The sequence below is a fragment of the Lepus europaeus genome, chromosome 23 (assembly GCF_033115175.1).
Source record: "Lepus europaeus isolate LE1 chromosome 23, mLepTim1.pri, whole genome shotgun sequence".
Classification (NCBI taxonomy): domain Eukaryota; kingdom Metazoa; phylum Chordata; class Mammalia; order Lagomorpha; family Leporidae; genus Lepus; species Lepus europaeus.
The window spans coordinates 6535910-6563887 of NC_084849.1; the positions used below are offsets into that span (position 1 = coordinate 6535910).

The 27978-nt window shown below is 51.9% G+C and overlaps 1 protein-coding gene across 1 annotated transcript; it reads left to right on the forward strand.

The window, feature by feature from the left end:
* The first annotated feature begins 6 nt into the window (after positions 1–6).
* VPS33A (VPS33A core subunit of CORVET and HOPS complexes) lies at positions 7–27971 on the forward strand. Its single transcript, XM_062181920.1, has 13 exons — positions 7–122; positions 1585–1650; positions 3870–3997; positions 4713–4899; positions 7326–7442; positions 8235–8409; positions 11461–11651; positions 17021–17147; positions 17985–18052; positions 18662–18799; positions 21430–21567; positions 24742–24910; positions 25836–27971. Exons 1-13 carry the CDS (start codon positions 21–23, stop codon positions 26015–26017), a joined length of 1788 nt encoding a protein of 595 aa, XP_062037904.1. The 5' UTR covers positions 7–20; the 3' UTR covers positions 26018–27971.
* The last annotated feature ends 7 nt before the right edge of the window (positions 27972–27978 follow it).

The window sequence follows — 27978 nt, forward strand, 5'->3', positions numbered from 1 at the left end:
GGGGGCGGGGCGGGGGGAACATGGCGGCGCACCTGTCCTACGGGCGAGTGAACCTGAACGTGCTGCGCGAGGCAGTGCGCCGCGAGCTGCGCGAGTTCCTGGACAAGTGCGCGGGAAGCAAGGTGAGGGGCCAGAGGCAGCGGCGCCGCCCTCGGGCCGGTCCCTGACCGCCTGGGCTCGCGGCGCCCGAGGTCCCCCGCGGGCTTGCGGAGAAAGGAGCCCCAGCGTCCTGTTCCCCGCGCCGCGTGCGAAGCGGAGAGAGCCTGGGCCACAGCCGGCGTTTTGACACCGCGGACGGAGCCGCAGCCGCGGGGCATGCGGGTCTGCAGAAGCGGATTGGAGCCCGCGCGAGGCCCGAGGCCCCCCAGGCCCGAGGCCCCCAGGTCCCCCAGGTCCCCCAGGCTCGAGGCCGTGCCGGCGCCGGGCGCCCCCTGAAGCACCGACACCCGCAGCCTCCGTGCACACACGGTGGGGCTCTAGCCTGGCCCCCCTGAGTCAGGAAGCTCAGAGCTGGAGCCCGGGGCTTCACGGGACCGAAGCGGTGTTCCCCTTCTTGCGGATTTACCCGTCTCCCCGAGAACCCGGCGGTGCGGCCGGGAGCCTCAGGAACCAGGCCTGGGGAGACAGGAGGTGGAGCGCATAAAGCAGGCTAAACCGTAGGGGTGCAGTTTAAACTCCGCAGATGTCACAGGAATCTAAAACCGTGGGTCGCGTCCTGGCTGTGAATTCAAGTTCTGCAAAATGTTGCTTCCTCTGTGCACAGAAATCCCCGTTATCTTTCAACTGAATGTCGGTTTCCAGCTGTTTAAGGTTTTTCAGTTAAAAAAGGCGTGATGCTGGAGTGTAGCGTAGAGATACCCAGGCGGCCCCGGAGCTATGGTCTGGTATCCAGAAGTCGCAGGCTGGGGCTTTGGCTCCCTGTCAGTGCGTTCCTGAGATCCAGGGACCTGGACAGGTACTGAAACCCCGAGGCCGCCTGTCAAGTAAGATTGATGGTGCTGTCACTGACATTTCCCCGTAGGGTTTCTTCTTCTTCTTTTTAAGATTTTATTTATTCATTTGACAGGTAGAGCTACAGACAGTGAGAGAGTGACAGAGAGAAAGGTCTTCCTTCCGTAGGTTCACTCCCCAAATAGGAGCCAGGTGCTTCCTCCTGGTCTCCCATGGGGTGCAGGGCCCAAGCACTTGGGCCATCCTCCACTGCTCTCCCAGGCCACAGCAGAGAGCTGGACTGGAAGAGGGGCAACCGGGACAGAATCCAGTGCCCATATGGGATGCTGGGGCCGCAGGTGGAGGGTTAACCAAGTGAGCCAGGGCACCGCCTCCCATATAGTTTCATCAGATAGTGACAGCTACACAACAAACTGTAGTTCTTCCTGTGGGAGCTTCCCTAGGGCTGCAGGAGCCTGACTTGCTCCTAGAGCTGCTTTTCCTTGGTCCTTAATGATATGATCAGAGCCCAGTGCAGTTTTTGACTCAAGAGTTTGAAGTAAATACTCCTGCTGTGCAGAACCGCTGTTTTGTGTTGGTGTTACTGAAATTCCCGAGATTGGCTGTAACGACAATGTTTCTCCCCTCTCACAGGCAATAGTTTGGGATGAGTACTTAACAGGACCGTTTGGCCTGATTGCACAGTACTCACTACTGAAGGTGAGTGAGCTCTCTGGGGTTCGTTCCGGGATTGTAATTGTGCACGTTAGCAGTACCTGAGTATGTGGCTTGCACAGCTGTTTGCGTGAACGCTGTGTGCGGGGCAGGCGTTTGGCGTCGCGGTCGACACCTGCACCCCATATCAGGGCGCCTGACTGCAGCACTCGGCTCTGCTCCTGACCCCGCCTGGCGATGATGCAGACCCTGGAAGGCAGTGGTGATGGCTCAGGGGGTTGGGTTCCTGCCACCCTGGTGGGAGGCCTGGGTTGAATTCCTGTCTCCTGGCTTCTGCTGTCGCAGGCCTTGGGGAGTGAACCAGCAGGCAAGAGCTCTGTCTCTCTCTGCCTCTCAGAAGAATAAACAAAACACCGAATCTGTTGTGTGATTGACATTTTCCGTTCAGTGGTCTATGCTGTTCTAGCATTCTAATGTGTGACCATTACCTGGTGTCTTTGATAGATTATTGAATGACAGTCATTTGAATGCTGGTGCACCAATAGTGACATTATCCTGAAATTTTGTCTTTTATGCATAGAAGCTCTTCAGAAATTCATGGAAAGAGGAATTAAAAGATAAATTTATTTTGGTGCAAGAAATTTTTGAAACCCAAAAATTTTTTTTTGTAATAGCATTTTCCATAAACTTTTTTGTTAGATTTATTTTATTTATTTGAAAGAGTTATAGAGAGAGGTAGAGCCAGAGAGAAAGAGAGAGGTCTTCCATTCGCTGGTTCACTCCCGAGTTGGCCGCACGGCTGGAGCTGCGCCAATCCGAAGCCAGGAGCTTCTTCCAGGTCTCCCATGCAGGTGCAGGGGCCCAAGGACTTGGGCCATCTTCTACTGCTTTCCCAGGCCACAGCAGAGAGCTGGATCGGAAGTGGAGCAGCCAGGACTCGAACCAGCGCCCATATGGGATGCTGGTGCTGCAGCCTGGGGCTTTAACCCACTTTTTTTTTTTTTTTAAGATTTATTTATTTATTTGAAAGTCAGAGTTACACAGAGAGGAGAGGCAGAGAGAGAGAGAGAGAGAGAGAGAGAGAGGTCTTCCATTTGATGGTTCACTCCCCAATTGACTGCAATGGCTGGAGCTGTGCCGATCCAAAGCCAGGAGCCAGGAGCTTCTGGGTCTTCCACGCGGATGCAGGGGCCCAAGGATTTGGGCCATCATATACTGCTTTCCCAGCCCACAGCAGAGAGCTGGTTTGGAAGTGGAGCAGCTGGGTCTCGGGTCTCAAACTGGTACCCGTATGGGATGCTGGCACTTCAGGCCAGGGCGTTAACCCACTGTGCCACAGCGCCAGCCCCATCTATAAACTTTTTAAAAGGTTTTGTTTTATTTATGTCAAAGGCAGAGCGACAGGCAGGGAGAGACAGAGAAAGAGATCTTCCATCCACTAGTGCGCTCCCCAAGTGGCTGCAACTGCCAGGGTGGAGCCAGATCAAAGCCAAGAGCTTCATCCAGGTCTCCCACGTGGGTGCAGGGACCTAAGCACTTGGGCCATGGGCCAATTTCCGCTGCTTTTCCAGGCCATAGCAGGGAGCTGGATCAGAAGCAGAGCAGCCAAGACTCAAACCAGTGCTCTGATACAGAATGCCAGTGGTGCCCGTGATGTCAGTAGTGGCTGGACTGGCTATACCATGCCATCTCCTCTGAAAACTTTGTGAAGACCTTTGTACACGAGAATTTCAAATTTTTTTTTTTTTTTTTTACCAAAATAAGCTTATCTTTTAATTCTGTTTTCCACAAATTTTTCAAAGTACCTTCATATTTGGTTTGGGGGGAACTACATTTTTTTAAAGATTTCTTTCACTTATTTGGAAGAGTTGGAGCTCTGCCATCTGCTGCTTCACTCCCCAAATGGCTGCAAAGGCTGGAGCTGAGCTGATCTGAAGCCAGGAGCCAGGAGCTTCCAGATCTCCTGTGTGGGTGCATGGGCCCAAGCGCTTGGGCCATCCTCCACTGTTTTCCCAGATGCATTAACAGGGAGCTGGATTGGAAGTGGAACAGCTGGGATTCAAACCAGCAAACATGTGGGATGCCGGCAGTGCAGATGGCAGCTTTACTCACTATGCCACAGTGCCGGCTTGGGGGGGGGATTCTAAATTTGAGTAATAAAATGCTAATATGCATTTGATTGGAAATGTTTATAATTTTCTGAGTTTGGAAATGCCAAGTCAACTTCAGGTTTTTGTTAATTTTTTCTGTATATGTTTTCCTAGGAACATGAAGTAGAAAAAATGTTCACACTTAAAGGAAGTCGTTTGCCAGCAGCTGATGTCAAGAATATTATTTTCTTTGTCAGACCCCGGCTAGAATTAATGGATATCATCGCTGAAAATGTGCTCAGGTATCTTAGAGCTCATTTTGGTCTAAGAGAAATTAGATCGATTCTTATAATAGCTTCTGTGTCCTGAGCTGGAAATTTGAACCTATATCAATAAAAAGGACTCTGATTTAAAAAAAGAAAAAAAAAAAAAAAACAACAACAAAGCTCTAATGGTTATTTTTCAATATATTTTAATGAATTATATATGAATTGCATAAGCAAAATGAGGGCTGATTAAAATTTAATATAGCATCCGGTCTTCAAAGGAAGTTTGGTCTGCAGTCTGCACTCTGGTGCAACTGATCGATGGGGCCCCTAAAATCTTACAAGCATACAGACAATTTTTGGCAGCTCACTGTCAAGGGGAGTCAAGGTGGGAGCTGGGGTGGTCTTCCATGCACATGGGAGGCTGTGTGGCTGCATCGGTTTGGGTGAAGAACTGCTTGTTTTCAGTAAGACACACATAGCCTATGTCAGTGAGCCTCGGAGCCTTCGTGCCCCATCCATGCTTAGCGAGAGCGCTGGAAGTGCGGGCTGTGACTGAGCGCTGCTCTCCTTGGTGGGCGTGGCGAGGGAGCAGCAGCTGTCCTGCTTTGGGTCTGAGAGTCAGAGGCCACAGGCGTACCAGCCAGCACTCAGGTGGTGCCTGCTGGGTGCCAGGCAGTGGGGGTGAAGTAAGCAAACTAGAGCGCGCCTCCGAGGAGCCCGTGCAGTAAGGACTGTGTTTCCCTTGCAGCGAAGACAGACGTGGCCCAGCCAGAGACTTCCACATCTTGTTCGTGCCACGCCGGAGCTTGCTGTGCGAACAGCGGTTGAAGGACCTGGGTGTCCTGGGCTCTTTTATTCACAGGGAGGAGTACAGCTTAGATCTCATCCCATTCGATGGGGATCTCTTATCCATGGAGTCAGAGGGCGCCTTCAAAGTAAGTCTGTCCTGTTCCTGACGTCAGACCCTAACTGTTACAAAACTGGTGGGTGTGGAAGTGTCACAAAACTGTTTGAAGTCAGATTCTGTGATTGCTGTGAGGCTGAGTGTTCCTATTGTCTGAACAAGCAAATGACTTCATTTATTTGGCCATTTTTTCTTCTTGAAAATTATTTTTTCTTTTTCTTCTTTTTGACAGGCATAGTTAGTGAAAGAGAAAGACAGAGACCAGCGCCGTGGCTCAACAGGCTAATCCTCCGCATAGCGGCGCCGGCACACCAGGTTCTAGTCCTGGTCGGGGTGCTGGATTCTGTCCTGGTTGCCCCTCTTCCAGGCCAGCTCTCTGCTATGGCCAGGGAGTGCAGTGGAGGATGGCCCAAGTGCTTGGGTCCTGCACCCCATGGGAGACCAGGATAAGCACCTGGCTCCTGCCTTTGGATCAGCGCACTGCGCTGGCTGCAGCGCACCGGTTGTGGCAGCCATTGGAGGGTGAACCAACGGCAAAGGAAGATCTTTCTCTCTGTTTCTCTCTCTCACTGTCCACTCTGCCTGTCAAAAATTTAAAAAATAAAAAAGAAAGAGAGACACAGAGAGAAAGGTCTTCCTTCCATTGGTTCACCCCACAAATGGCCGCTATGGCCAGCGCTGCGCCGATCCAAAGCCAGTGGCCAGGTGTTTCCTCCTGGTCTTCCATGTGGGTACAGGGCCCAAGCACTTGGGCCATCCTCCACTGCCTTCCTGGGCCACAGCAGAGATCTGGACTGGAAGAGGAGCAACCAGGACAGAATCCGGCGCCTCAACCGGGACTAGAACCCGGTGTGCTGACGCCACAGGCAGAGGATTAGCCAAGTGAGCCATGGTGCCGGCCGAAAATTATTTTTTTCTTAAGATTTATGTATTTATTTAAAAGGCAGAGTGACAGAGAGAAGGAGAGGCAGAGAGAGAGAGAGAGAGAGAGAGATCTTCCATCTGCTGGTTCACTCCCCAGTTGGCAGCAACAGCCGGTACTGGGCCTGGCTGAAGCCAGGAGACAGGAACTTCATCCAGGTCTTCCACGTGAGTGGCAGGGACTGAAGCGCATGAGCCATTTCTGCTGCTTTCCCAGGAGCGTCAGCAGAAGGCTGGGACTGGCACTGGCACTTGGGTATGGGAAGCCAGTATTGCAAGCAGCAGCTTAACCCCTGTGCCACAACACTGGCCCCGAAAATTCTTTATATTTTGAATATTAATCATTATGGGCTATAAAAGTTGCAGATATCTTCTCCTAGTCTATGGTCTTTTAACTTTTTACTGTTTTTTTATGTAGACATTTTCCTTTAAAAGTAGTTAAGTTTTTAAAACAATAGCTTGGCCGGCGCCGTGGGTCAACAGGCTAATCCTCCACCTCGTGGCGCCGGCACACCTGGTTCTGGTCCTGGTCCGGGCACCAGATTCTGTCCCGGTTGTCCCTCTTCCAGGCCAGCTCTCTGCTGTGGCCCGGGAAGGCAGTGGAGGATGGCCCAGGTGCTTGGGCCCTGCACCCCATGGGAGACCAGGATAAGCACCTGGCTCCTGCCTTCGGATCAGCACGGTGTGCCTGCTGCAGCACACCAGCTGCGGCAGCCATTGGAGGGTGAACCAACGGCAAAAGGAAGACCTTTCTCTCTGTCTCTCTCTCTCACTGTCCACTCTGCCTGTCAAAAAATAAAATAAAAAATAAAAATAAATAAAAGAAGTGACATTTCTAAAAAAAAAAAATAGCTTTATTGCATTTCACATAGCATAAAATCCATTTCTTTAAAGTGTGCACTTCAGTAGTTTTTAGTGTATTTGCAGAGTTGTGCAGCTGTCACCACTCACTGATTTTGGAGTATTTTGATCACCCTGCATAGTTTTTTGTTAAAGATTTATTTATTTATTTGAAAGGCAGAGTTACAGAGAGACAAAGACAGAGAGAGAGAGAGGTCTTTTATCTGCTGGTTCACTCCCCAATTGGCCACAATGGCCAGAGCTGCACTGATCCAAAGCCAGAAACTAGGAGCTCCTTCCAGGTCTCCCACATGGGTGGCAAGGACCCCAGCACTTGGGCCATCCTGTGCTGCTTTCCCAGGCCATCAGCGGGGAGCTGGATCAGAAGTGCAGCATTGGGGACACGAACCAGTGCCCAAATGGGAAGCCGGTGTCTTTGGCGGTGGCTTTACCAGTTACACCGCAGCGCCTGTCCCTATCTAAGAGGTTTTAAACTCAGAAGAGTGGGCGCGCAGGTGAACACTTCTTTTCCAGAAGCGCTGCCCGAGGAAGCTGCTTGCGTGGCTGAGACCTCAGACGGCAGCCTTGTGAAGTGGACTTGGGTCCCCAGCAGCGTGGGGAAGAATGGAAATGATGCAGTGTTGGGGCAGAACCCGGCGGCCCAACAGTACCAGCCTGTGTCCTCCTACCCTGCAGGAGTGCTACCTGGACGGCGACCAGACGAGCCTGTACCACGCGGCCAAGGGGCTGATGACCCTGCAAGCTCTGTACGGAACCATCCCCCAGATCTTTGGGAAAGGAGACTGCGCTCGGGTGAGAACCTGCTGCTTTCTTCCCAGACGAGGCCCAGTGGGAACCTCTGACACACAGCAGAGCCTCTCTGTTCTCGAAGTCTCTGTCCGAGAATGTGCCCTCTGGCCTAGGTGAACTTCCAGCACCTGGATCAGCGCTCACAGGGCTTTGCGGCCAGGCCAGGTGGTGAGGATTGGAGCCCCTCTGCCTCCTGTTTGCCCTTTCAGACTGTGGACAAGTCCCCAACCCGGTGAACCCAGTGTCACAGTTTGCACACAGCTGTGCTTGTTGTTGATTTTGCTCATTAAAATGGCCCCCGGGCATAGCGCTGAAGTGCCGCCGCATGTTCCCGCACATGGTGACGTCACTGTCCTTTTGGGGCTAACACAGGTGCTGGAGAAGCTCCGTCCAGCCCCGGGTGACATGGCTGCTGGTGGAGAGCGGGACGGGAATGAACGGGCAGCGTGCTCTAAGTCCGGTTCCATTCAGCAGAAACATGCATGAACTGAGGTCACGTGTCGATCGGTGGAGAAAGATGGCTCATTGTTAATGCAGTGTTTGCAGTGACTTTGGAAAACTGTAGAAAAACTGCTCCCAGTGACAAGAACACACAGTGTCAGATTTTATGCTGTACTGGGAAGCAGCAGCCGCGTTGGCTGCAGCGTTGGAGCCGGCGGCCCGCCCCAAGTGCTCCTCCGTAGCCGTGGCTTTCTTGCCGTCCTGCTCTCCCCGGCTCGTCTCCTTTTGTTTAGTAAAATCCTGTAGTCTGCTAGTTCCCAGAGGGCCCCAGCTGATCCCGTGTTTTCTTTCCAGCAAGTGGCCAACATGATGATCCGGATGAAGAGAGAGTTCACCGGAAGCCAAAATTCAGTATTCCCTGTTTTTGATAACCTGCTGCTGCTTGACCGGAACGTGGACTTATTAACACCTCTCGCCACTCAGCTTACGTACGAAGGACTCATCGACGAAATTTACGGCATTCAGAACAGTGAGTAGGGACTCCGCTCCCGCTGGTGGGTGGCGCGTGGCGGCCCCCCTCTGTGAAGCCAGAGAGCCAGCTTTCGTGATGACTGCCAAGTGCGGGTTAATAGGAGCCGTTTCGGAAGCAATTTGGCAACCTTAAGACTTTCCCACCTCTTGGCCCGAGAGTCCGGAGCCCAGGAATGTCCCTTTAGGAATCTGGAAAAGGAGATCACAGATTTTGTGTAAAAATTTGTCTTGCCACTTTATAAATTATCCAGAAGTTGAGGACATAATAAAATACATGGAGCCATTAGAATAATAAATGTGGGACACAAGACCCTGTAACCACACTTATTTGTAAGTGTTACGTGTACACTGGTGTGCCTGTGTAGTCCAGACTACGCACGTGGTGCACTTGTACAGAGAGAGCACACAGGACCCTGGGAGTGAAACCCTGCAGGGAGAGCACGTGGCCGTGCCCCCAGTGACCCTGGCAGAAGGCGCTTCCTTCTCAGGCAAATCAGAGAGGACTTACAAACATAAACATGCTGGCCTGGTTTGCACACTGCTCAGTCGGGGACCCAAGGGCTGGCCAGGCGTTCGGGGCCCGGGGCAGTGCAGGGCCCCTGCTGGCAGAGGCCGAGGGTTGGCACGGGCAGCACTGCAGATCCCATGGCGCGGTGGAAGAGGCAGCGTCTGCCTGGATTTGGAAAGTAGAGCAACTTTCTTCGGAGGCGCTGCCACGGGGGACATGGGCCACCAGGCAGCCGCTTGCCGGAGCAGAGAGCACAGATGGGGAAACGCTCTGGGGAAAAGGCTGAGGCAGGAGCCTGGGGTCACCGAGCGGAGGCTCAGAAGGCCCCTGGAGTCCGGGCTTGGAGGCTTATGAGGTCAGAGGTCACAAGTGCACTCTGTTTGGTTTGGGCCCACGTGATGTTCATTGGTGTCACCATTTATAAATTGAGAAATTTTTAATAATTCTGATTTATGCCAAATCTTTAAAAATATTAGCAGCTTGGCAGCCCCGAGGCCATGTGCCCATGAGGCATCAGGTGCCCAGGGGAGCTGTCCTGCCCCCAGCTCACCACAGACCCTACCGTGCCCTGTCCACCAGGCCTCCTTCCCTCAGGGATGGACATTTGGCCTGCTGGTTAAGACATCCATGTCCCACATTGGAGGACCGGGGTTCAAGTCCCAACTCCAGCTTATGACTCCAGCTTCCTGCTAATGAGACCCTGGGAGGCAGCAGTGATGGCTCAGGTAATTGGGTTCCTGCCACCCATGCAGAAGACCTGGATGAGGGTCCTGGCTCCTGGCTCCAGCCAGACTCAGCCCCGCCACTGGGGGCACTTGGGGACTGAACCAGCAGATGGGCATTCTCTGTCTGTCTTGCTCACTCTCTGCCTCTCAAGTAAATTTTTAAGAACATGGAATCAGGTTGTATAAATAGTTTTGAACTTCATTTTTCACTTGGTAGGATAATGGGCATTTCCCCACATATGCATAATTTATTACTTACGTTAAAATCCACTGTGTCTATTGTGGTCTGGTTTGTAGTCATTTCCCTAATGTGGAGCATTTTAGCTTGTTTTGTTTTTGTGGTTATAAAGCTAGCCATAACGTGAGATTTGTTTCAGAGATCCAATTACTTTCTTTCCCTACATAACCTGATGCAGTATTTTTTTTAAAAGATTTATTTATTTATTTGAAAGTCAGAGTTATACACAGAGAGAAGGAGAGGCAGAGGCAGAGGCAGAGAGAGAGAGAGAGGTCTTCCATCCGCTGGTTCTCTCCTCAATTGGCCGCCACAACGGCCGGAGCTGCGCCAGTCTGAAGCCAGGAGCCAGGAGCTTCTTCCTGGTCTCCCATGCGGGTGCAGGGGCCCAAGGGTTTGAGCCATCTTCTACTGCTTTCCTAGGCCATAGCAGAGAGTTGGATTGGAAGTGGAGCAGCCAGGACTCAAACTGGCACCCATTTGGGATGCCGGCATTGCAGGTAGGGGCTTTACCCACTACGCCACAGCGCCGGCCTCTGCAGTTTTTTTTTTTTTTTTTTAGATTTACTTACTTATTTGAAATGCAGAGTGACATTTGCTAGTTCATTCCTCAAATGGCTGCAACAGGAAGTCAGGAGCCAGGAACCCCGTTGGGGTCTTCCACATGGACAGCAGAGGCCCAAGCACTTCATCCATCCTGTGCTGCTTTCCCTGGGACGTTGGCAGAAAGCTGGATTGGAAGCAGCGCAACCACGACCAGCACTGCTGCTCCCGTGTGGGACACCAGTCACAAGTGGCAGCTTGGCCACACCGGCTTCTAATGCAGGATGTTCTGGGTCAGAAGGTGCTGACATTTTAAGGCACTGGTACATGTGGGAGCTTATTCTAGGTGTGCGGGGGGAAACAATTGATTCTGTGAAGATCAAGAAAATAAATATTTTAGGCTTCTGTGTGTTATTCAGAGCAGGTTGCACAGAGCAATCCCCTTGCCTCTGCCATTGTAGTATGGAAGTAGCTGCACCTGATACACAAAGAGTGGCCATGGCCTGGGCCAATCAACTTTATGTATAAAAATAGGCAGTGGGTGGGATTTGGCCCTGAGGCCATGGTTTGCAATCTTTGTTCTAGAGTGGCTTTCGTACTGTTTTGGACTGCAACCCACAGAGTGAAATGTATCATGCACCTTGATGTGCATGTGTGCACAACACCGAAGCAAAGGGTTTATTTCTTTAAAGAGCAGCTTCTCTTAGCCTGTGTGGTGTATGATGGCATTTCCCCTGCTGTGTCTGTCGCTATTGAGTTGTCTTTTAAATGGGACTTAAAACCCAGCAGCGTGATGTCGTGACCCACCAATGGGGCATTTCCTGAGAGACAGCGGCGAGAGCCTGCAAGGTTTTTGACTGGAAAGGTGGCCTAATCCGAGTCAAAGTTTAGGACCTGGGTGCTGCTGCCGTGGTTTCTGTAGAAGCCCCAAAGGACGTGAAAAAGGCACGGGCAGGCAGAGGCTCCAGCGCCCCACCTCCTCTCCTGAGCTGCACGTTCTGTGCCGCACGCCAAGCTGCTCCCTCCCGCTGTTGCCAGGTTACGTCAAGCTGCCGCCCGAGAAGTTCGCCCCCAAGAAGCAGGGCGATGGCAAGGACCTCCCCGCCGAGGCGAAGAAGCTGCAGCTGAATTCTGCCGAGGAGCTCTACGCCGAGATCCGGGACAGGAACTTCAACGCGGTGGGCTCGGTGCTCAGCAAGAAGGCAAAGGTCATCTCGGCGGCCTTCGAGGTGAGGCAGCCTGGGAGCGGAGCTCGGAGCACCCGGCCAGGCAGGGCTTTGCTGTAGCTGCAGAGGCCACCGGGGGAGGCCCCGCGGTTTGCTTTTTTCTTTTCCTTTTTGTGGATTATTCAGATTTTGAGATTTATTTATTTACTTTGAAAGAGTTGCAGACAGGGAGAGACAGAGAGAGAGAGATCTTCCATCCGCTGCTTTGCTCCCCAGATGGCTGCAATGACCAGCACTGGGCCAGGGCGAAGCCTGGAGCCGGGAGTTTCATCCAGGTCTATCGGGCTCACACACCTGGGGTCATCTTCCCCTGCTTGTCCTAGGCCATTAGGCGGGATCTGCATCAGAAGTGGAGCAGCTGGGATACGCACTGACACCCACATGGGATGCCAGCATTGTAAGCAGCAGCTTTACCCCCTACACCACAGCAGAGGAGCAGAGACAGGAACACAGAGAGAACACCCCATCTGCTGGTTCACTCCCCAGATGCCTGCAGTGGCTGGGCCTGGGCCAGGGCTGGAGCAGGAGCTGGGAGCCAGGAACTCAATCCAAATCTCCTATGTGGGTAGCAAGAACCCAGTCACTTGAGCCATCATCACTGCCTCCCAGCGAGTGCTTTCGCAGGAAGCTGAAGTCAAGAGCTAGACCTGGGGATTGACCCCAGCGACTCTGATGTGGGATGCAGCTGTCTTACCCGAAATCATTTTTTTAAAGATTGATTTATTTGAAAAGGTAGAGTGACAGAGATCTTTCATCCACGTATTCACTTCCCAAATGTCCACAACAGCCAGGTTGAAGTCAGGAGCCAGTAACTGCATCTGAGTTTCCCACGTGGGTGGCAGGAACCCAAGTTCTTGGGACATCACCTGCTGCCTCCCAGGAGCATGAGCACCAAGCTGGATCAGAAGCATAGAGGGAGGAGCCGGCACTGTGGTGCAGGGAGGCTGCTGTTTATGACGCTGGCATCCCAAGTGCTTATTCAAATCTGGGCTGCTCCACTTCCCATCCAGCTTCCTGCTAATGGCCTGGGAAAGCAGCAGAGGATGGCCCAAGTACTTAGGCCCCTGTCACCCACCTTGGAGATTAGAATGCAATTCCTGGGTCCTGGCTTCAGCCTGGCCCAGACCTGGCTATTTGGCCATCTGGGAAGTGAACCAACAGATGGAAGATAACTTTCTTTCTCTCACTCTCTCTCTCTGTTACTCTGCCTTTTAGGGAAATAAATTAGTTAAAACCTTGAAGAAGAGCAGAGTAGCCAGGACTGAGCCCAGGCGTTCCCGTGGCAGCCTGGCCCACTGGGCTACAACACTGCCCCCTCCTTTATAATGTTAATTACTGTGAAAGGCAGAGTGATGCAGAGTGACAGGGAGAGAGATCTTTAATGTGCTGGAGCACTCTCCAAATGCCCACAACAACCAGGAGTGGGCTTGGCCAAAGTCAGAAGCCCAAGTTCAGTCCCAGGCTCCCATGTAGGTGGTAGGCACCTGCATACTTGATCCATCACCTATTGTCTTCCACATGCATTAGCAGAAAACAAGGAAACCAAGACTCACACTGGATCTACAGTGTGGGATCTGGGTGTCCCAAATGGCAGCTTAACCTGCTGCACCACAACACGACCCCCAGCCGACATCTTAGCTGCCAGCTTAAGGCCCACCTCATTTTCTCTCTCTTCAAGTCTTTCCTAGACCATGATAAAAGGTGTTCCTAGACCCATGATAAAAGGTGTTCCTAGACCATGATAAAAGGTGTTCCTAGACCCATGATAAAAGGTGTTCCTAGACCCATGATAAAAGGTGTTATGCTAAGTTTTTCCTCCATTTTGGGGAGACATGGGGACACAAGTATTTGCAGTTTACAAGCTTTCATCTTAAACACTTTATCTTCTTTTAAATTATTTCCTTCGTTGCCAAAGCAGCAGCCAGCTGTGCGATAAATAGCAGATCCTGTGTAGTAGGGCTTGGATTCGTGGTGCTGACTCCGAGTCCTTCCCACGAGACTGGCAGGTGATAATGGGATGAAATCCCCGCAGCCCAGCGCTCTGAAGTCGCGGCTTCGTTAGCGCCTTCCTGCCTCCACTTGCCCGTGCTCAGTTCTTGGTGTGTTAAGCTCCCTTTTGAAACACAGGGACTCAGCAACATGACCGACTGGGTATTTGGGCTGGAAGCGTGAACTGAGAGAGTTTTTTGAAAACTGATTTTTGACTGAGTGTATGATTTTACTTTAGTAGGAGTTATCATAGTTATGATTGCTTTCTTTTTTTTTTTTTTTCCCTTTTCTTTTTATTTTTTTTGACAGGCAGAGTTAGTGAGAGAGAAACAGAGAGAAAGATCTTCCTTCCGTTGGTTCACCCCCCAACTGGCCGCTATGGCCAGCACGCTGCACCGATCCGAAGCCAGGAGCCAGGTGCTTCCTCCTGGTCTCCCACGCGGGTGCAGGGCCCAAGCACTTGGGCCAACCTCCACTGCCTTCCCGGGCCACAGCAGAGAGCTGGACTGGAAGAGGGGCAACCAGGACTAGAACTCGGAGTGCCGGTGCTGCAGGCGGAGGATTAGCCTAGTGAGCCGCGGTGCTGGCCTATGTCTTTTTTTAAAAAAAAAGATTTTTATTTATTTTATTTGAGAGGGTTATAGGCAGAGAGATGAAGAGACAGAGAAGGGTTTTCCATCCACTGGTTTACTCCCCAGGTGGCTGCAAATGCCGGAGCTGGACCAATCCAAAGCCAGGAGCCAGGTGCTTCTCCTGGTCTCTTACTTGGGTGCAGAAGCCCAAGCACTTGGGCCATCTTCTACTGCTTTCCCAGAACACTTCAGAGAGCTGGATCGGAAGAGGAGCATCCAGGACAAGAACCAGCTCCCATATGGGATGCCAGTGCCTCAGGAGAAGGCTTAACCTACTATACTGCAGCACTGGCATCCTGCCTCCCTTTATTTTATTTTGTTTTTAAGATTTATTTTATTTGAAAGGCGGAGTTACAGAGAGGCAGAGAGAGAGAGAGAGGTCTTCCATCTGCTGGTTGACTCCCCAGATGGCCACAGTGGCCGGAGCTGTGCTGATGTAAAACCCAGGAGCCAGGAGCTTCTGGGTCTCCCACGCAGGTGCAGGGGCCCAAGGACTTGAGCCATCTTCTAGTAGTGCTTTCCCAGACCGTAGCAGAGAGCTGGATCAGAAGTGGAGCAGCCGGGACCCGAACTGGTGCCATATGGGAAGCAGGCATCGCAGGCAGCGGCTTTACCTGCCACACCACAGCATCAGAGCCCCCCTCCTTTTTTAAGAGTTATTTTATTTATTAGAAAGGCAAAGTTACAGAGAGAGATACACACAGAGAGATCTTCTATCTGCTGGTCCACTCCCCAAATGGTCCCAATGGCCAGGGCTGGGCCAGGCAGAAGCCAGGAGCTTCATCCAGAGCTCCCATGTGGGTGCAGGGGCCAAGCACTTAGGCCATCGTCTGCTGCTGTCTCAGGCCATTAGCAGGGAGCTGGATCGGAAGTGAAGGAGTCAGGACTCAAACTAGTGCCCATCTGGGATGCTGCTGTTGCAGGCAGTGGCTTAACCCACTACACCATCATGCCAGCCCCTGATTTCTGTATTTCCAAAGTTACCTTTGATTTAAATTATTAAATTTTACCCCACAGATCTTCTTATCACTTTGCTGGGTTCCCTTTGCTCGTGGGCTGAAATCAAGACTGAGAGCAGAAAGGCTCTATTCTGTCACACAGGAGTTGTCCTGTTTACTCCCCTCTGCACACAATGTGACTTCTTCATCTTAGTTTTTACTCAGAATTTATGTGATTTAGCTAGTGCTGGCCTCCACTGACACTCACAAGATACTGACACAGGGGGTGGGCAGCACGAAGCAAAGGCAGTCGTCGGCGCTTGTCGTGTGAAGTGCTCACATGGGAGACAGGCACCAGGAGCCCGTCTGTCGCTGCTCATACCCCGCGGTGTCCATGGGCAGTGGGCGGTCGCTTCCAGGATCCTGCGGGTACCAGAATCTGGGATGCTCAAGTCCCTCAGATAAATGGGGCAGTGCCTGCATATAACTTGTGTGCATCTTCTTATATACTTTAAAATTCTAATTTAATTTAATTTAATTTAATTTATTTAAAAGGCAAAGATTTATTTAAAATCCACGGATTCACTCCCCAAATACACACAAGAGCCAGGTCTGGGCCAGGCTGAACCAGGCATCTGGAACTCAGTCCAGGTCTCCCATGTGAGTGGCAAGGACCCCACCACCTGAGCCACCCAGGGTGTGCGTGAGCAGCGAGCCGGGACCTGGCGTGGAGCAGAGACGCTAGGCCGATGCCTCTCCCTTCCTGTATACTTTAAATCATCTCTAGGTTACTTATAATACAAAATATAAGGATGCGTCCCAATCCTGGAGAAACAGGACTACAATGTGGTATGATTTTCCCATGAACTTTTCAAAGACCTCTCATACAGTGTAAATGCTACTTATTGCTTAGAGAATAATGACAAGCACAAAACGTCTGTTTTTCTCCAAGTATTTTCTGTCTGAAGCTGGTTAAGCCTGCAGGTACAGAGGGCTGCTGTGCGTACCGTTTCTGTTTTTCTTTTCTTTTCTTTCTTTCTTTTTTTTTTTTTGACAGGCAGAGTGGACAGTGAGAGAGAGACAGAGAGAAAGGTCTTCCTTTTGCCGTTGGTTCACCCTCCAATGGCCACTGCGGCCGGCGCACCGCACTGATCCGAAGGCAGGAGCCAGGTGCTTCTCCTGGTCTCCCATGGGGTGCAGGGCTCAAGCACTTGGGCCATCCTCCACTGCACTCCCTGGCCACAGCAGAGAGCTGGCCTGGAAGAGGGGCAACCGGGACAGGATCGGTGCCCCAACCGGGACTAGAACCCGGTGTGCCGGCGCCACAAGGTGGAGGCTTAGCCTAGTGAGCCGCGGCGCCGGCCCCGTTTCTGGTTTTCTAGACCGTGTGGAGCTGGGTAGGACATTCTTTCACAGTAATGTAAACGGAGCATCCTCAGAATGGGTTAAGCCGCCGCCTGGGATGCTGCCGCCCACACGGGCTCCGATTCAGTGCCCAGATGCCCTGCTTCCTCTCCAGCTTCCTGCTTGTGCGCCTGGGAAAGCAGCAGAGGATGGCCAGAGTACGTGGGTCCCTGCTACCCCACACAGAAGCCCCGGATGGAGTTCCAGGCTCCTGGCTTCAGCCTGGCCCAGCCCCAGCTGTTGGTGCTGTTTGGTAGCGAACCAGAGGCTGGAAGATCTCTCTGTATCTGTCCCTCTGTCTCTGTAACTCTTTCAAATAAGTAAATAAATCTTAAAAGAAAAAAAAACATTAAAGCTCAAAGTGGAATCTCTTCCCTACCTAACAGCGTGGCCTGTCTGCCCATTCCAGGAGCGACACAACGCCAAGACCGTGGGGGAGATCAAGCAGTTCGTCTCCCAGCTGCCACACATGCAGGCGGCAAGAGGCTCCCTGGCAAACCACACCTCAATTGCGGAGCTGATCAAAGATGTCACCAGTGAGTACTGCAGGGCCGGGCCTCGGTTGGCAGCGCCAGGAGCCGGCCTTGGCAAAGTCAGCCCTGGGTTACCATCTCATAGGATTTGCAACATGAGGGAGCCGGGCGCATGTTCATAGTTAAGAACGTTCCATTTGTTTTCAACTCAATGTTTTCATTAGTAACCATATGACAAAATACTTGGGATACAGATGAAAAATTTGTCCAGGAGTTTGCCCAAAGTAAGATGAAATTAGTTAATTTTTGGTCTAACTTTTTTCTGGTTGTAAAGTGTTACTTAATTATAGCAGTGTGGTTGGGTTTTTCCCTCTTGAAAACTTTCTTAGTACAAGAGCATATGTTGAGTATTTGGAAAGAAATCCAAAGAGGTGTATTAAGCCAAACACGGGCATTTGTTCATTTAAACACAGGGCTGGCAAAGCTGAGTGGGAGACTGTTCAGTGCCCTGTTTATGAAGTGTGCTTCAATTCTTAAATAAAACATAATGCTGGAAAATCACTTTTCACATTAATAGAAATGGCAAACAATTGAAGCTAGATTGGGTCTGATGATGAAAGTGACAAGCACTTCCGCTGAGCGGGGCTCGGTCTACAGAATGCTGAGGTCTGTGTTCAGATCCTCAGGGTGCCCGTTGTCAGCTGCATCTGACGAAGGTTAGGAGTTCAGCATTCTGGGGTTGTCCATGCTTCTTAGAAGATTCTCTTCGGGATGGTCTGGCCTTCGCTCGCTTTCATTTTTACACATCTTATTTCTTAACCATGCTCTGTGTGTGAAAGCACCTGACTCAGATTACATTTATTTAATTTCTAAGTTGAAAATTTGCTTGTTATATTTTAGCTTCTGAAGACTTCTTTGATAAATTAACAGTGGAACAGGAGTTTATGTCTGGAATAGATACTGATAAGGTATGTAGGCAATAAAACTATTCTAACAAATAGTTGAAAGCTTATCAAACATAATATCATAGCCAGAAAAGAACTGCTGTGATTCTCATGGCTTGCATAAATATTTTTAAGAGCAAATGCAAAAGGTAAAAATGCAGATTTTGTCAAGGAATGGATATTTCACATTTCTTTTCATGACGCCTTCTGCACTGGGTGGAGATGAGACCCAGCCCCTAAAGTCAAAGCTCTTAAAGGGGAATAATGGAGAAATTGAGATATTTGCTTTTTGTCTCATAATTCCTTAAATATTCAGTTCTGTTAATAAATTTTTCATTATTCACTTATGAAAATTCCCAGCTTCTAAAAATATTCCTGTTGCTTAGTGCTGAATAAGTTCCTGGCGTTCCTGAGGTAGACTTGGCCCTGGGCAGCCTCTCAGTAGGTTGTCCTCAGAGACAGCCTTGGGGCTGACCAGTGGCGCAACTGCCCTGGCTCCTGGGTGACCGCTGGAGTGCGTGGCACAGGGTAGGGAAGGAGGAGACAATACCGAGCCGTTCTCCTGGAAATTAATCAGCCTGGAGTTCTCAAGTCACAGAGCAGATGCTGAGTTCACGTGCGTCTCTGCTTCAGGCCAACAGCTACATCGAGGACTGCATCGCCCAGAAGCATCCGTTGGTCAAGGTGTTAAGGCTGGTTTGCCTGCAGTCCGTGTGCAATAGTGGACTCAAACAGAAAGTTCTGGATTATTACAAACGAGAAATTCTCCAGGTCAGTGTAAATGATTAACTTGCCAAGAGGGAAAGCACTTTTTAAAAAAATAAAGGTGCTTAAAGATAAAAATACTTCACAAAACTAATGTGGCATCGCTACCACTGCCTTTAATTGTTGTCATACCAGAGTAATTGTTCTGAAGTCTGTTCTTGTTCCGCAGGTTAACAACAGTGGCAAACCTTTACTGAGCATTTACTGCATGTCAGGGTCTTTTGGAAGAGGTTTGCGTGTATACATTTGTTTATCCTCATGACATCCCTACAAGTTAGATACCGTCACTGTCCCCATTTTATGGATGAAAAAACTGAGGCACAGACTTGTTAAGTCATCCACAGTCACCCAGCTCATAAATAAGACTCAGGCAACTTGGGTCTAGTGCCATGCTCTTGACAGCGTGGTCCTAAGCTGCAGAAAGAGAGCTGTTCCAAGTCTCTGTAACCGTTCCGTAGCAGGCTGACCTACACTGAGTCTGTATTCGTAACAGGGAAAGCCCACCGTTATTTACAAAGTGTCTCCTCTGTTTGACGCTATCAGAGGCAGTGTTTAAGCACATTATTATTACTATTATTTTTTAAGATTTATGTATTTATTTGACAGACAGAGATACAGAGAGCAGAGGCGTGGGGGGAGAGGTCCTGCATCCACTGGTTCACTCCCCAAAAGGCCCCAATAGCTGGAGCTGGGCCAATCTGAAGCGAGGAGCCAGGAGCTTCTTCCAAGTCTCCTACATGGGTGCAGAGGCCCAAGCACTTGGGCCATCCTCTGTTGCTGGATGGGAAGTAGCACAGCTGGGATGCGAACTGGCACCAGGTGGGATGCCAGCACTGCAGGAGGTGACTTTACCTGCTTCACCACAGTGCCTTCCCCGAGTACACCGTCATTAAAATTAAACATTAGTTTTTATTTTTACCGTTTTCCAAGTTTACATAAGGTGCATCCTCATCACACACAATTCAAACAATGCAGAAGCACCTGGAGCAAGATGGGAACGTCTCTGTGCTCTGCGACACCCCCAATTCTCTCCCCAGAGGTCACCAGCGTCAGCCACTTCCAGACGCCCTTGTTTGCATCTCTACACGAAGAAAGTTTACACACACAGACACCAAGTGGGAATGGCTGAGTCCAGGCCCAGCTCTGCTCCTTATGAGCTGTGAGCTGGGTGGCATGCGTGAAAGGGACCTAACAGTGCTGCCCACTCATGGGGTCGTAACACAGATGGCAGAGTTAACGTGAGTAAAGCGCTTGATCAGAGCGGTGCCCAGCTCCTAGATACTCTTCTTTTCTTCACGTTTTTGTTTATTTTCTTTTATTTTTTGACAGGCAGAGTGGACAGTGAGAGAGAGAGAGAGAGAAAGGTCTTCCTTTTCCGTTGGTTCACCCTCCAATGGCCGCTGCGGCCGGCACACCGCGCTGGTCTGAAGTCGGGAGCCAGGTGCCTCTCCTGGTCTCCCATGTGGGTACAGGGCCCACTGCGCTCCCAGGCCACAGCAGAGAGCTGGACTGGAAGAGGATCAACCGGGACAGAATCCGGCGCCCTGACCGGGACTAGAACCCGGGGTGCCGGCGCCCCAGGTGGAGGATTAGCCTATTGAGCCGTGGCGCCGGCCTGTTTATTTTCTTTTGAAAGAGAGAAAGTGACAGACAGTTGGACATTTGGAAAGAGCTCTTCCATCAGCTAGTTCACTTCCTCAAATGACTGCAACAGCCAGGGCTGGGCCAAGTAAATCCAGGAGCCAGACTGCACCTGGGCCTCCAGCCCGGGTGGCAGGGGCCCAGGCGTTCGAGCCGTCATCTGGATGTGCATTAGCAGGGCACTGGGCCTGGGGGCGGGGCTGGGACTGGAACGCTAGGAGTCCATGTGGGACATCTCAGCCCCTGCACCAGCGCCTGTCCCTTGTAGAAAGTGGTGGCTGCTGTTACGCTTTTCAGCAGATACAAAATCCAACTATGCAAACATTACCTCTTTTGTTCTTAAGACTATATCTAGAAGTCTTTCCTATCAGGAAGTGTAGGTCTGCCTTATTTGTTTTTGACCTAATTATACCCCGTGTATAAATGTGCTGGAGTTTACTTGATGCTGTCTTAGTACTGACTTTGAAAGTGTTAATCACTCTTGCAGCCGTGAGCTGGGTTCACAGTAACGGGCACGTTAGGACAAGTTTCGTCCTCTGCCCTGTCTGCTGTGTGCACTGGCGGTCATGGCTGGACTTCAGTAGTGTACGTGGAATACAAGCGGATTTGTCAGAGGTGCCCTTTGGGCAGGGCCGGCGCTGTGGCGTGGCCGGTAAAGCCACCACCCGTGATGATGGCAACACATACAGACGCTGGCTTTCGAGTGCCAGGTGCTCCATTTCTGCTCCAGCTCCCTGCTAATGGCCTGGGAAAGCAGCAGAGGATGGCCCACATGCTTGGGCCCCTGCACCCCTGGGGATACCAGAAAGAAACCCCGGCTCCTGAGGCTTCAAACTGGCACAGCTCTGGCCATTGTAGCCATCCAGGGAATGAACCAGTGGATAGAAGATCTCACTCTCTTTTCTCTGTAACTCTTTCAAATAAATAAATATTTTAAAAAATTGCAGAAATGCTTTTCCTGATCTGACATCAAGGCCAAATGGAATCTTTTGTAGACTTACGGCTACGAGCACATACTGACCTTGCACAACCTGGAAAAGGCCGGCCTGCTGAGACCGCAGACGGGAGGCAGGAACAACTACCCGACCATCCGGAAGACGCTGCGCCTCTGGATGGATGACGTCAATGAGCAAGTAAGGCTGCTCTCCGTTACCTGACTCCCTGTGACACCTGCCTTACTTTGTACAAAGAGCTTCCTAACGTGTTGTGAAAGGCGTGCATTCATGTGTTGTATCCATCAGAATCCCAGCAGGCAGGAGAATGTTCTCAGACTGGGTGTCTTGAGAACAGAATGTAGATGTGGTCAGGGTGGGACTACTGCCGGTGTGGTGGAGAGCCCTCGCCAGCCCAGGCCCAAAGGGCAGGGAGGTGTTCCCGAGCCTCTGCTGGAATTGGAGAGGAGCAGTGTAGAGTCAGCAGGCAGAACCAGGGATGAGGAGCCACTGGTCAGGGCACCCAGCTGCCCTCCGCAGGGTCAGAGAGGAAGCCCAGAGTCTGGGAAGGGGCCGAGTGCAGCCTGCAGCTTGCCGAGCCCAGAGCCTGGGAAGGGGCGAGTGCAGCCTGCAGCCTGCCGAGCCCAGAGCCTGGGAAGGGGCGAGTGCAGCCTGCAGCCTGCCGAGCCCAGAGCCTGGGAAGGGGCGAGTACAGCCTGCAGCCTGCTGGGCCCAGAGCCTGGGAAGGTGGCAGATGTCCGGCTCCCGTCCACAATCAAGCAAGGTGGCTTGAGTAAGGCGAGGTAGGCAGCTTTTGAAAAGTCAGTTTCCTGCCACAGTGAACCCTGGTTCTGGGAGCCAACCATTGTAGCCAGTTTTCAGTCTCTTTCCAGAAAGGTGGTGTACATATACAAACATTTTTACACAAATGGTGCAAGTTTCTAGATTTCTTTTTCTTTTTGGTTTGTCATAAAGGAAATAAAGGTTCATAACTTGACAGTCTCCTCTTTCAATAGCAAAATTAAATTTTTTCTCCCTGAAAGCGATAGTACCCTTAGTTTCTGTTTCATTATGTCCATAATATATGAGGGAGCTTCAAGAACTTCAACTTCACAGAAGGCTGGACATGTAGCCTAGTAGTTAAGATGCCTGTTAAAACCTGTGTCTCGGCCAGCGCCATGGGTCAACAGGCTAATCCTCCGCCTTGCGGCACCAGCACACCGGGTTCTAGTCCCGGTCGGGGCACCGATCCTGTCCCGGTTGCCCCTCTTCCAGGCCAGCTCTCTGCTATGGCCAGGGAGTGCAGTGGAGGATGGCCCAGGTCCTTGGGCCCTGCACCCCATGGGAGACCAGGAGAAGCACCTGGCTCCTGCCATCGGATCAGCGCGATGCGCCGGCCGCAGCGCGCCTACCGCGGCGGCCATTGGAGGGTGAACCAACGGCAAAGGAAGACCTTTCTCTCTGTCTCTCTCTCTCTCACTGTCCACTCTGCCTGTCAAAAAGAAAAAAAAACCTGTGTCTCACATTGTTGTTCCTGGGTTCACTCCCCGGCTCCGGCTCCTGGCTCCAGCTCCTGCGAATGCCGACCCTGCGAGGCGGCAGTGATGGCTGAGATAGCGGGTCCTGGCACCTGGGTGGAAGACCTGAGTTGAGTTCCCACCTTGAGCTTTGGCCAGTCCTAGCCAGCACAGGGAGCATTTGGGGGAATGAGCCAGTAGATGAGAGCGCGCTCAGAGTACATCTGTCTCCCTCTCACTTTCTCTCTCTCTTCCTCTTAAATAAGTAAAATTTGTGGAAAATACATATGAAAAAACTGCATGGGTTTCAATTTTTTACTGCCCCAAAATGAACTTGTTGAATTTCATTTTCTTTCTGTTTCCTACTTATTTATAAGAGGCAGAGTTACAGAGAGGCAGAGGCAGAGAGAGAGAAGGTTCCATTCGCTGGTGCACTCCCCTACTGACCACACTGGCCAGGGCTGAGTCAGGCCCAAGACAGGAGCCAGGAGCTGCTTCTGGGTGCAGGGGCTCGAGCGCTTGGGCCATCTCCTGCTGCTTTCCCAGGCACATTAGCAGGGAGCTGGATCAGAGGTGGAGCAGTGCCTGTATGGGATGCTGGTGCTGCAGGCGGCAGCTTTACCTGCTACACCACAGCGCTGGCCCCAAATTTCATTTTCCACCAACTTTTTGAAGTCCCTTCTTGCTGGTTTGGGTTGTGTTACTGGTCCCGGAGGGGACAGTGGTTCCCGGAGCAAGTTGGTGGGTTCTTTTCCTCAGCTTAGTATGGAATTAAAAAGCTGGGAGACACTTTGCGAAAAAGCAGAGACTTTATTTGTGTTTTGCAAAGTGACAGTGAAGCGTCCCGTCAGAGGAGAGCAGATGCACGCCTGCGCAGGACGCTGGGTCTCAGGGAGTGCCGGGGTCTTGAAGGCTTTACTGTCTTCTCATTGGGTGTTTCTGTGGAGGTGCCCAGTGGACGGGCACCCTCACTGTGTATGCTGATTGGCCTGGGGCCAGGGAGACAGTGGGAGTCTCTTGGAGACAGCCCAACTCCTCTTGGGTGGGCTCAGCCCCCTCTGCGAATTCTGGGTGGGAAATTGCGACTAGCTTGAAGATGTGGTTAGAAGCACCGGCTCACCCCTACGGGACGGGATGCTGCAGTGGGGAGGATGCCCGCCTCCCAGCCTCGGCGTGTGCCTGCTGCCCCGGACATCTGCCAGGGGCCCAGGGGCCCACAGACCCAGCCCCGCTGGACAGCCTCCGGTTGTCTTCAACTTCCCCACCGCTTACGGGGTCTTGAAGATTTCCTGTGGTCTCCCCCTTCTCCTTCTTATTTCTTTTTAGTTGCTGGCTACTTAGTAGTTGTGAGGATATAGCTTAGGATTTAACAGAGGTTGAGGTTGTTTCCGGCCTTTTGCCATTCCATACAGTGTTTCAGTTCATGTGTTTTCACTCTGTCCGCTGTCTTAGGGCCTACAAGCACTTCTGTAGGAGAAAAGCCCAAAGGACCCTAAAAGTACAGTGCTGGGTTCAAAGGTCGTGCATGCTGCTCCTCGGGGAGGGTGCGCTCCGTTACCCCCAGGGAGTTTCTTGCCAAGCAGAAGGGCAGGTTTTCATGTGCAGAACCTGGGGCTGACTGCTCGGCTCTGGACTCAAAAGGGAAGCTCTGGCTGCCGAGAACCGCGCAGCTGGAGTGGAGCGAATTGGAGCAAGCACAGTGTGCGTGTGCATGTGTGCGTGTGCGTGTGTGTGTGGAGGGGGACAGGCTTTGTATCTCTGCCTTCAAATACAGATCAGTAATTCTGGACTGCCCAAACAGCCGCAGTTCCGAGTCTCTGTCTCCAAGTCTCTGAGCTTCCGTTTGTTTCTTTAACAGAACCCTACCGACATATCCTACGTGTACAGCGGTTACGCGCCGCTCAGCGTGCGGCTGGCCCAGCTGCTGTCGCGGCCTGGCTGGCGCAGCATCGAGGAGGTCCTCCGCATGCTCCCGGGGCCCCACTTCGAGGAGCGGCAGCCCCTGCCCACAGGGCTGCAGAAGAAACGTGAGTGGCGGCCTGGCGTGGCGCGCTGGGTGTGTCGTGCGGTTGCTGCATCATGCGCTTGGGACCAGGACCGCTCTCGCGGTCGTTAAGTGCGAGAACCACGTCACTCCCTCGGGAGCAGCACCCGCGCCTCTGCGTGGAGGAACGCAGCAGTTAGGAAGAGCTGGAGCTGCAGATCGGTGTGTGCGAGGTTCAGACGCAGCGTCTTCCAAGGCACATCTGCCTTTTCATCCGTGTGGAGGACAGAATGGTTCTTGTTGAAGTTATTTATTTACTTTGCCGGCGCCGTGGCTTAACAGGCTAATCCTCTGCCTTGCGGCGCCGGCACCCCAGGTTCTAGTCCCGGTCAGGGCGCCGGATTCTATCCTGGTTGCCCCTCTTCCAGGCCAGCTCTCTGCTGTGGCCCGGGAGTGCAGTGGTGGATGGCCCAAGTGCTTGGGCCCTGCACCCCATGGGAGACCAGGAGAAGCACCTGGCTCCTGGCTTCGGATCAGCACGGTGCGCTGGCCGCAGCGGCCATTGGAGGGTGAACCAAGGACAAAGGAAGACCTTTCTCTCTGTCTTTCTCTTTCACTATCCACTCTGCCTGTCAAAAAAAAAATTTTACTTTGAAAGAGTTACACAGAGAGGGAGACAGAGAAAGTCTTCCATCCACTGGTTCTCACCTCAGATAACCACAAATGGCAGCACTAGCCAGGCCAAAGCCGTTTGCCAGGAGCTTCATCCAGGTCTCCCCCTTGGGTGCAGGAGCCCAAGCACTAGGGCCATCTTCCACTGCTTTCCCAGGTGCGCTAGCAAGGACCAGGATCTCCTGTCTCTGTGTAACTCTGACTTGCAAGTAAATAAATAATCTTTTAAAAATAAATAAAAAGTGGAAAGAGACGCACCAATAATAGTTTCTAATTCTGAAATGTTCACATTTTAGGCCAACCAGGAGAAAACCGAGTCACGCTGGTGTTTTTCCTTGGGGGTGTGACCTTCGCTGAGATCGCGGCGCTGCGGTTTCTCTCCCAGCTGGAGGATGGAGGGACGGAGTATGTCATCGCCACCACGAAGCTGATGAACGGCACCAGCTGGCTGGAGGCTCTGATGGAGAGACCGTTCTAGCGCGCCGAGGAGACAGCAGGTGCGCCGCAGAACTTCTGAAGACGTTGCAGACAGGAAGTGAAACCCCGTGGAAGAAACAGGAACACAACACTTACTTTGGGGTCAGCTTCTTCCGTGCTACTACAGCGTATTCCCTCCTGCTTCTCTCTTGACATTCCTAATTTCTTGAAGAAAGAAGAATAGGAGGGAAAAGAAATAGAAGGTAAAAGAGAAATTGGTTTTGCATTTTCCCAGCTGAGGATCTTCATTAGAGGTGCCTGGAAATATGGGAGAGGGGTAGCGAGAGATGGCCCCTGGGCTGCACGCAGGCTGCATGCAGGGGCCAGGGGTACAAGTGAAATTCAGAGTGGAAAGGCCACCCCAGCACACAGTGCTGCTCGGGCGAGAGCTCCTCCTGCCACTGGGTAGAGTTCCCTCGGGGCGGCACCCTGTATGCGGTGTCACCAGTCTCTGTCGTGTTCCTTCTAAGAAAGCTAGCGGCTTGGGGGAGCTTCTTGTCAGCTGCGTGTCCCTGGGTTAAACTGAAGAACACGGTGCTGAGGGAGCAGCTGTCTGCGGTGTTGCCGTCCAGTGAGGCGCGATGGTGCCTCCGGAACTGGGCGTGGCAGGTGCCTCTGCTGCGCGTTCAGTCCTTCTCTGTGTCCATCCATCCTAGGCCCAGTGTCCAGCTCGTCCCTCCCTCCACAGGGATGACTCTTGCTGCTTCAGCGCCTGGCAGGCCCGTCTCCCTGGTAACCACCTCCCATCTTTCTCCCCACATCCATTGGCTTGTAAACATCTAGCCCAGTGTTTCCGTCCCTGGTCTGGTGACCTCAGCTTCTGCTATGCGTCCCCTCCGTGACCTTGGAGTTCAGCGGCTCCTGCTCCTGCTGCAGGAGACTCTCAGGCTGTGGTCGAGAGCGGGGTTGGTGGAGTGTTGGAATCCACTGTGTCCCCACCTCCCTCCTGCTCCACGGCAGGGACTGGAGGAGTGAAGAGCACGGGGGAGGGGGCCACACTGATGGCCCCTGCCCTGCCCACGTCCCCAGAACCAGGTGGGCCTTTGCACGTTATGTCCCTCAGACACACAGTGGCCCAGCCCAGGTGTCTTCCGTGGCTCATCAGTAACCACACAGGATTCCCCGCCTTTTCATTGGTGGAATTCTGACGAGTATGCTACACTGCATCTTATGAGTGGGTCAGAAGTTCTGTGCTTTTTAAGCTTTATTTATTTATTTGAAATGCACAATGACAGAGAGAAGGAACATTAGAGAAAGATCTTCCATCTGCTGGTTCGCTCCCCAAATGCCTGCAAGAGCAAGATCTGGGCCAGGCTGAAACTAGACCATTTGGGTCTCCCACAGGGGTGGCAGGACCGCAAGTACTTGGGCCGTCACCATCTGCTGTCTCCCAGGTGCCTTAGCAGGAACCTGGATCCCAAGTGGGGATGGCACTCGGTCCCAGGCACTCTGACATGAGATGCGGGGTGACCAAAGAGGTGGCTTAACCTCATCTCAAAGCTTGCCCCACGTTGTCTTTTTTTTTTTTTTAAATCACTTTATTGTAAGAATGAAGTGTGGTGGGGGTAATATTTAAAATATGTGCTTCTCATGAAATTAATTTGGCTTTGACATTTAGTATTTGGACATGCCAAACTGTTTCTAAAATGGAAAACCATTCTTTAGGAAAGCCTATTTCAAATACTTGCTCTCCCAGGGAGATTCGTTTATGCTTCCAGCCTCAGCTGCTTTAGAGGATAAAGCCCGCCTTGTCCCTCGGTGTGTTTGGCTCGTGGGATTCAGTGCAAGTCTGCTCAGGCCTCCCTCTGTCCTGTGAACACATGCCAGCTGCAGCCTCGTTGTCCCCGCTCCCTGGGCTCCACGTGTGTGCTCAGTCAGCTCCAGACTGCACGTGGCACAGGGGTAGTGAGGCAGTTGCTTCATCTGTATGTAAATACAGAGTGGAAAGTTAACTATTAGACT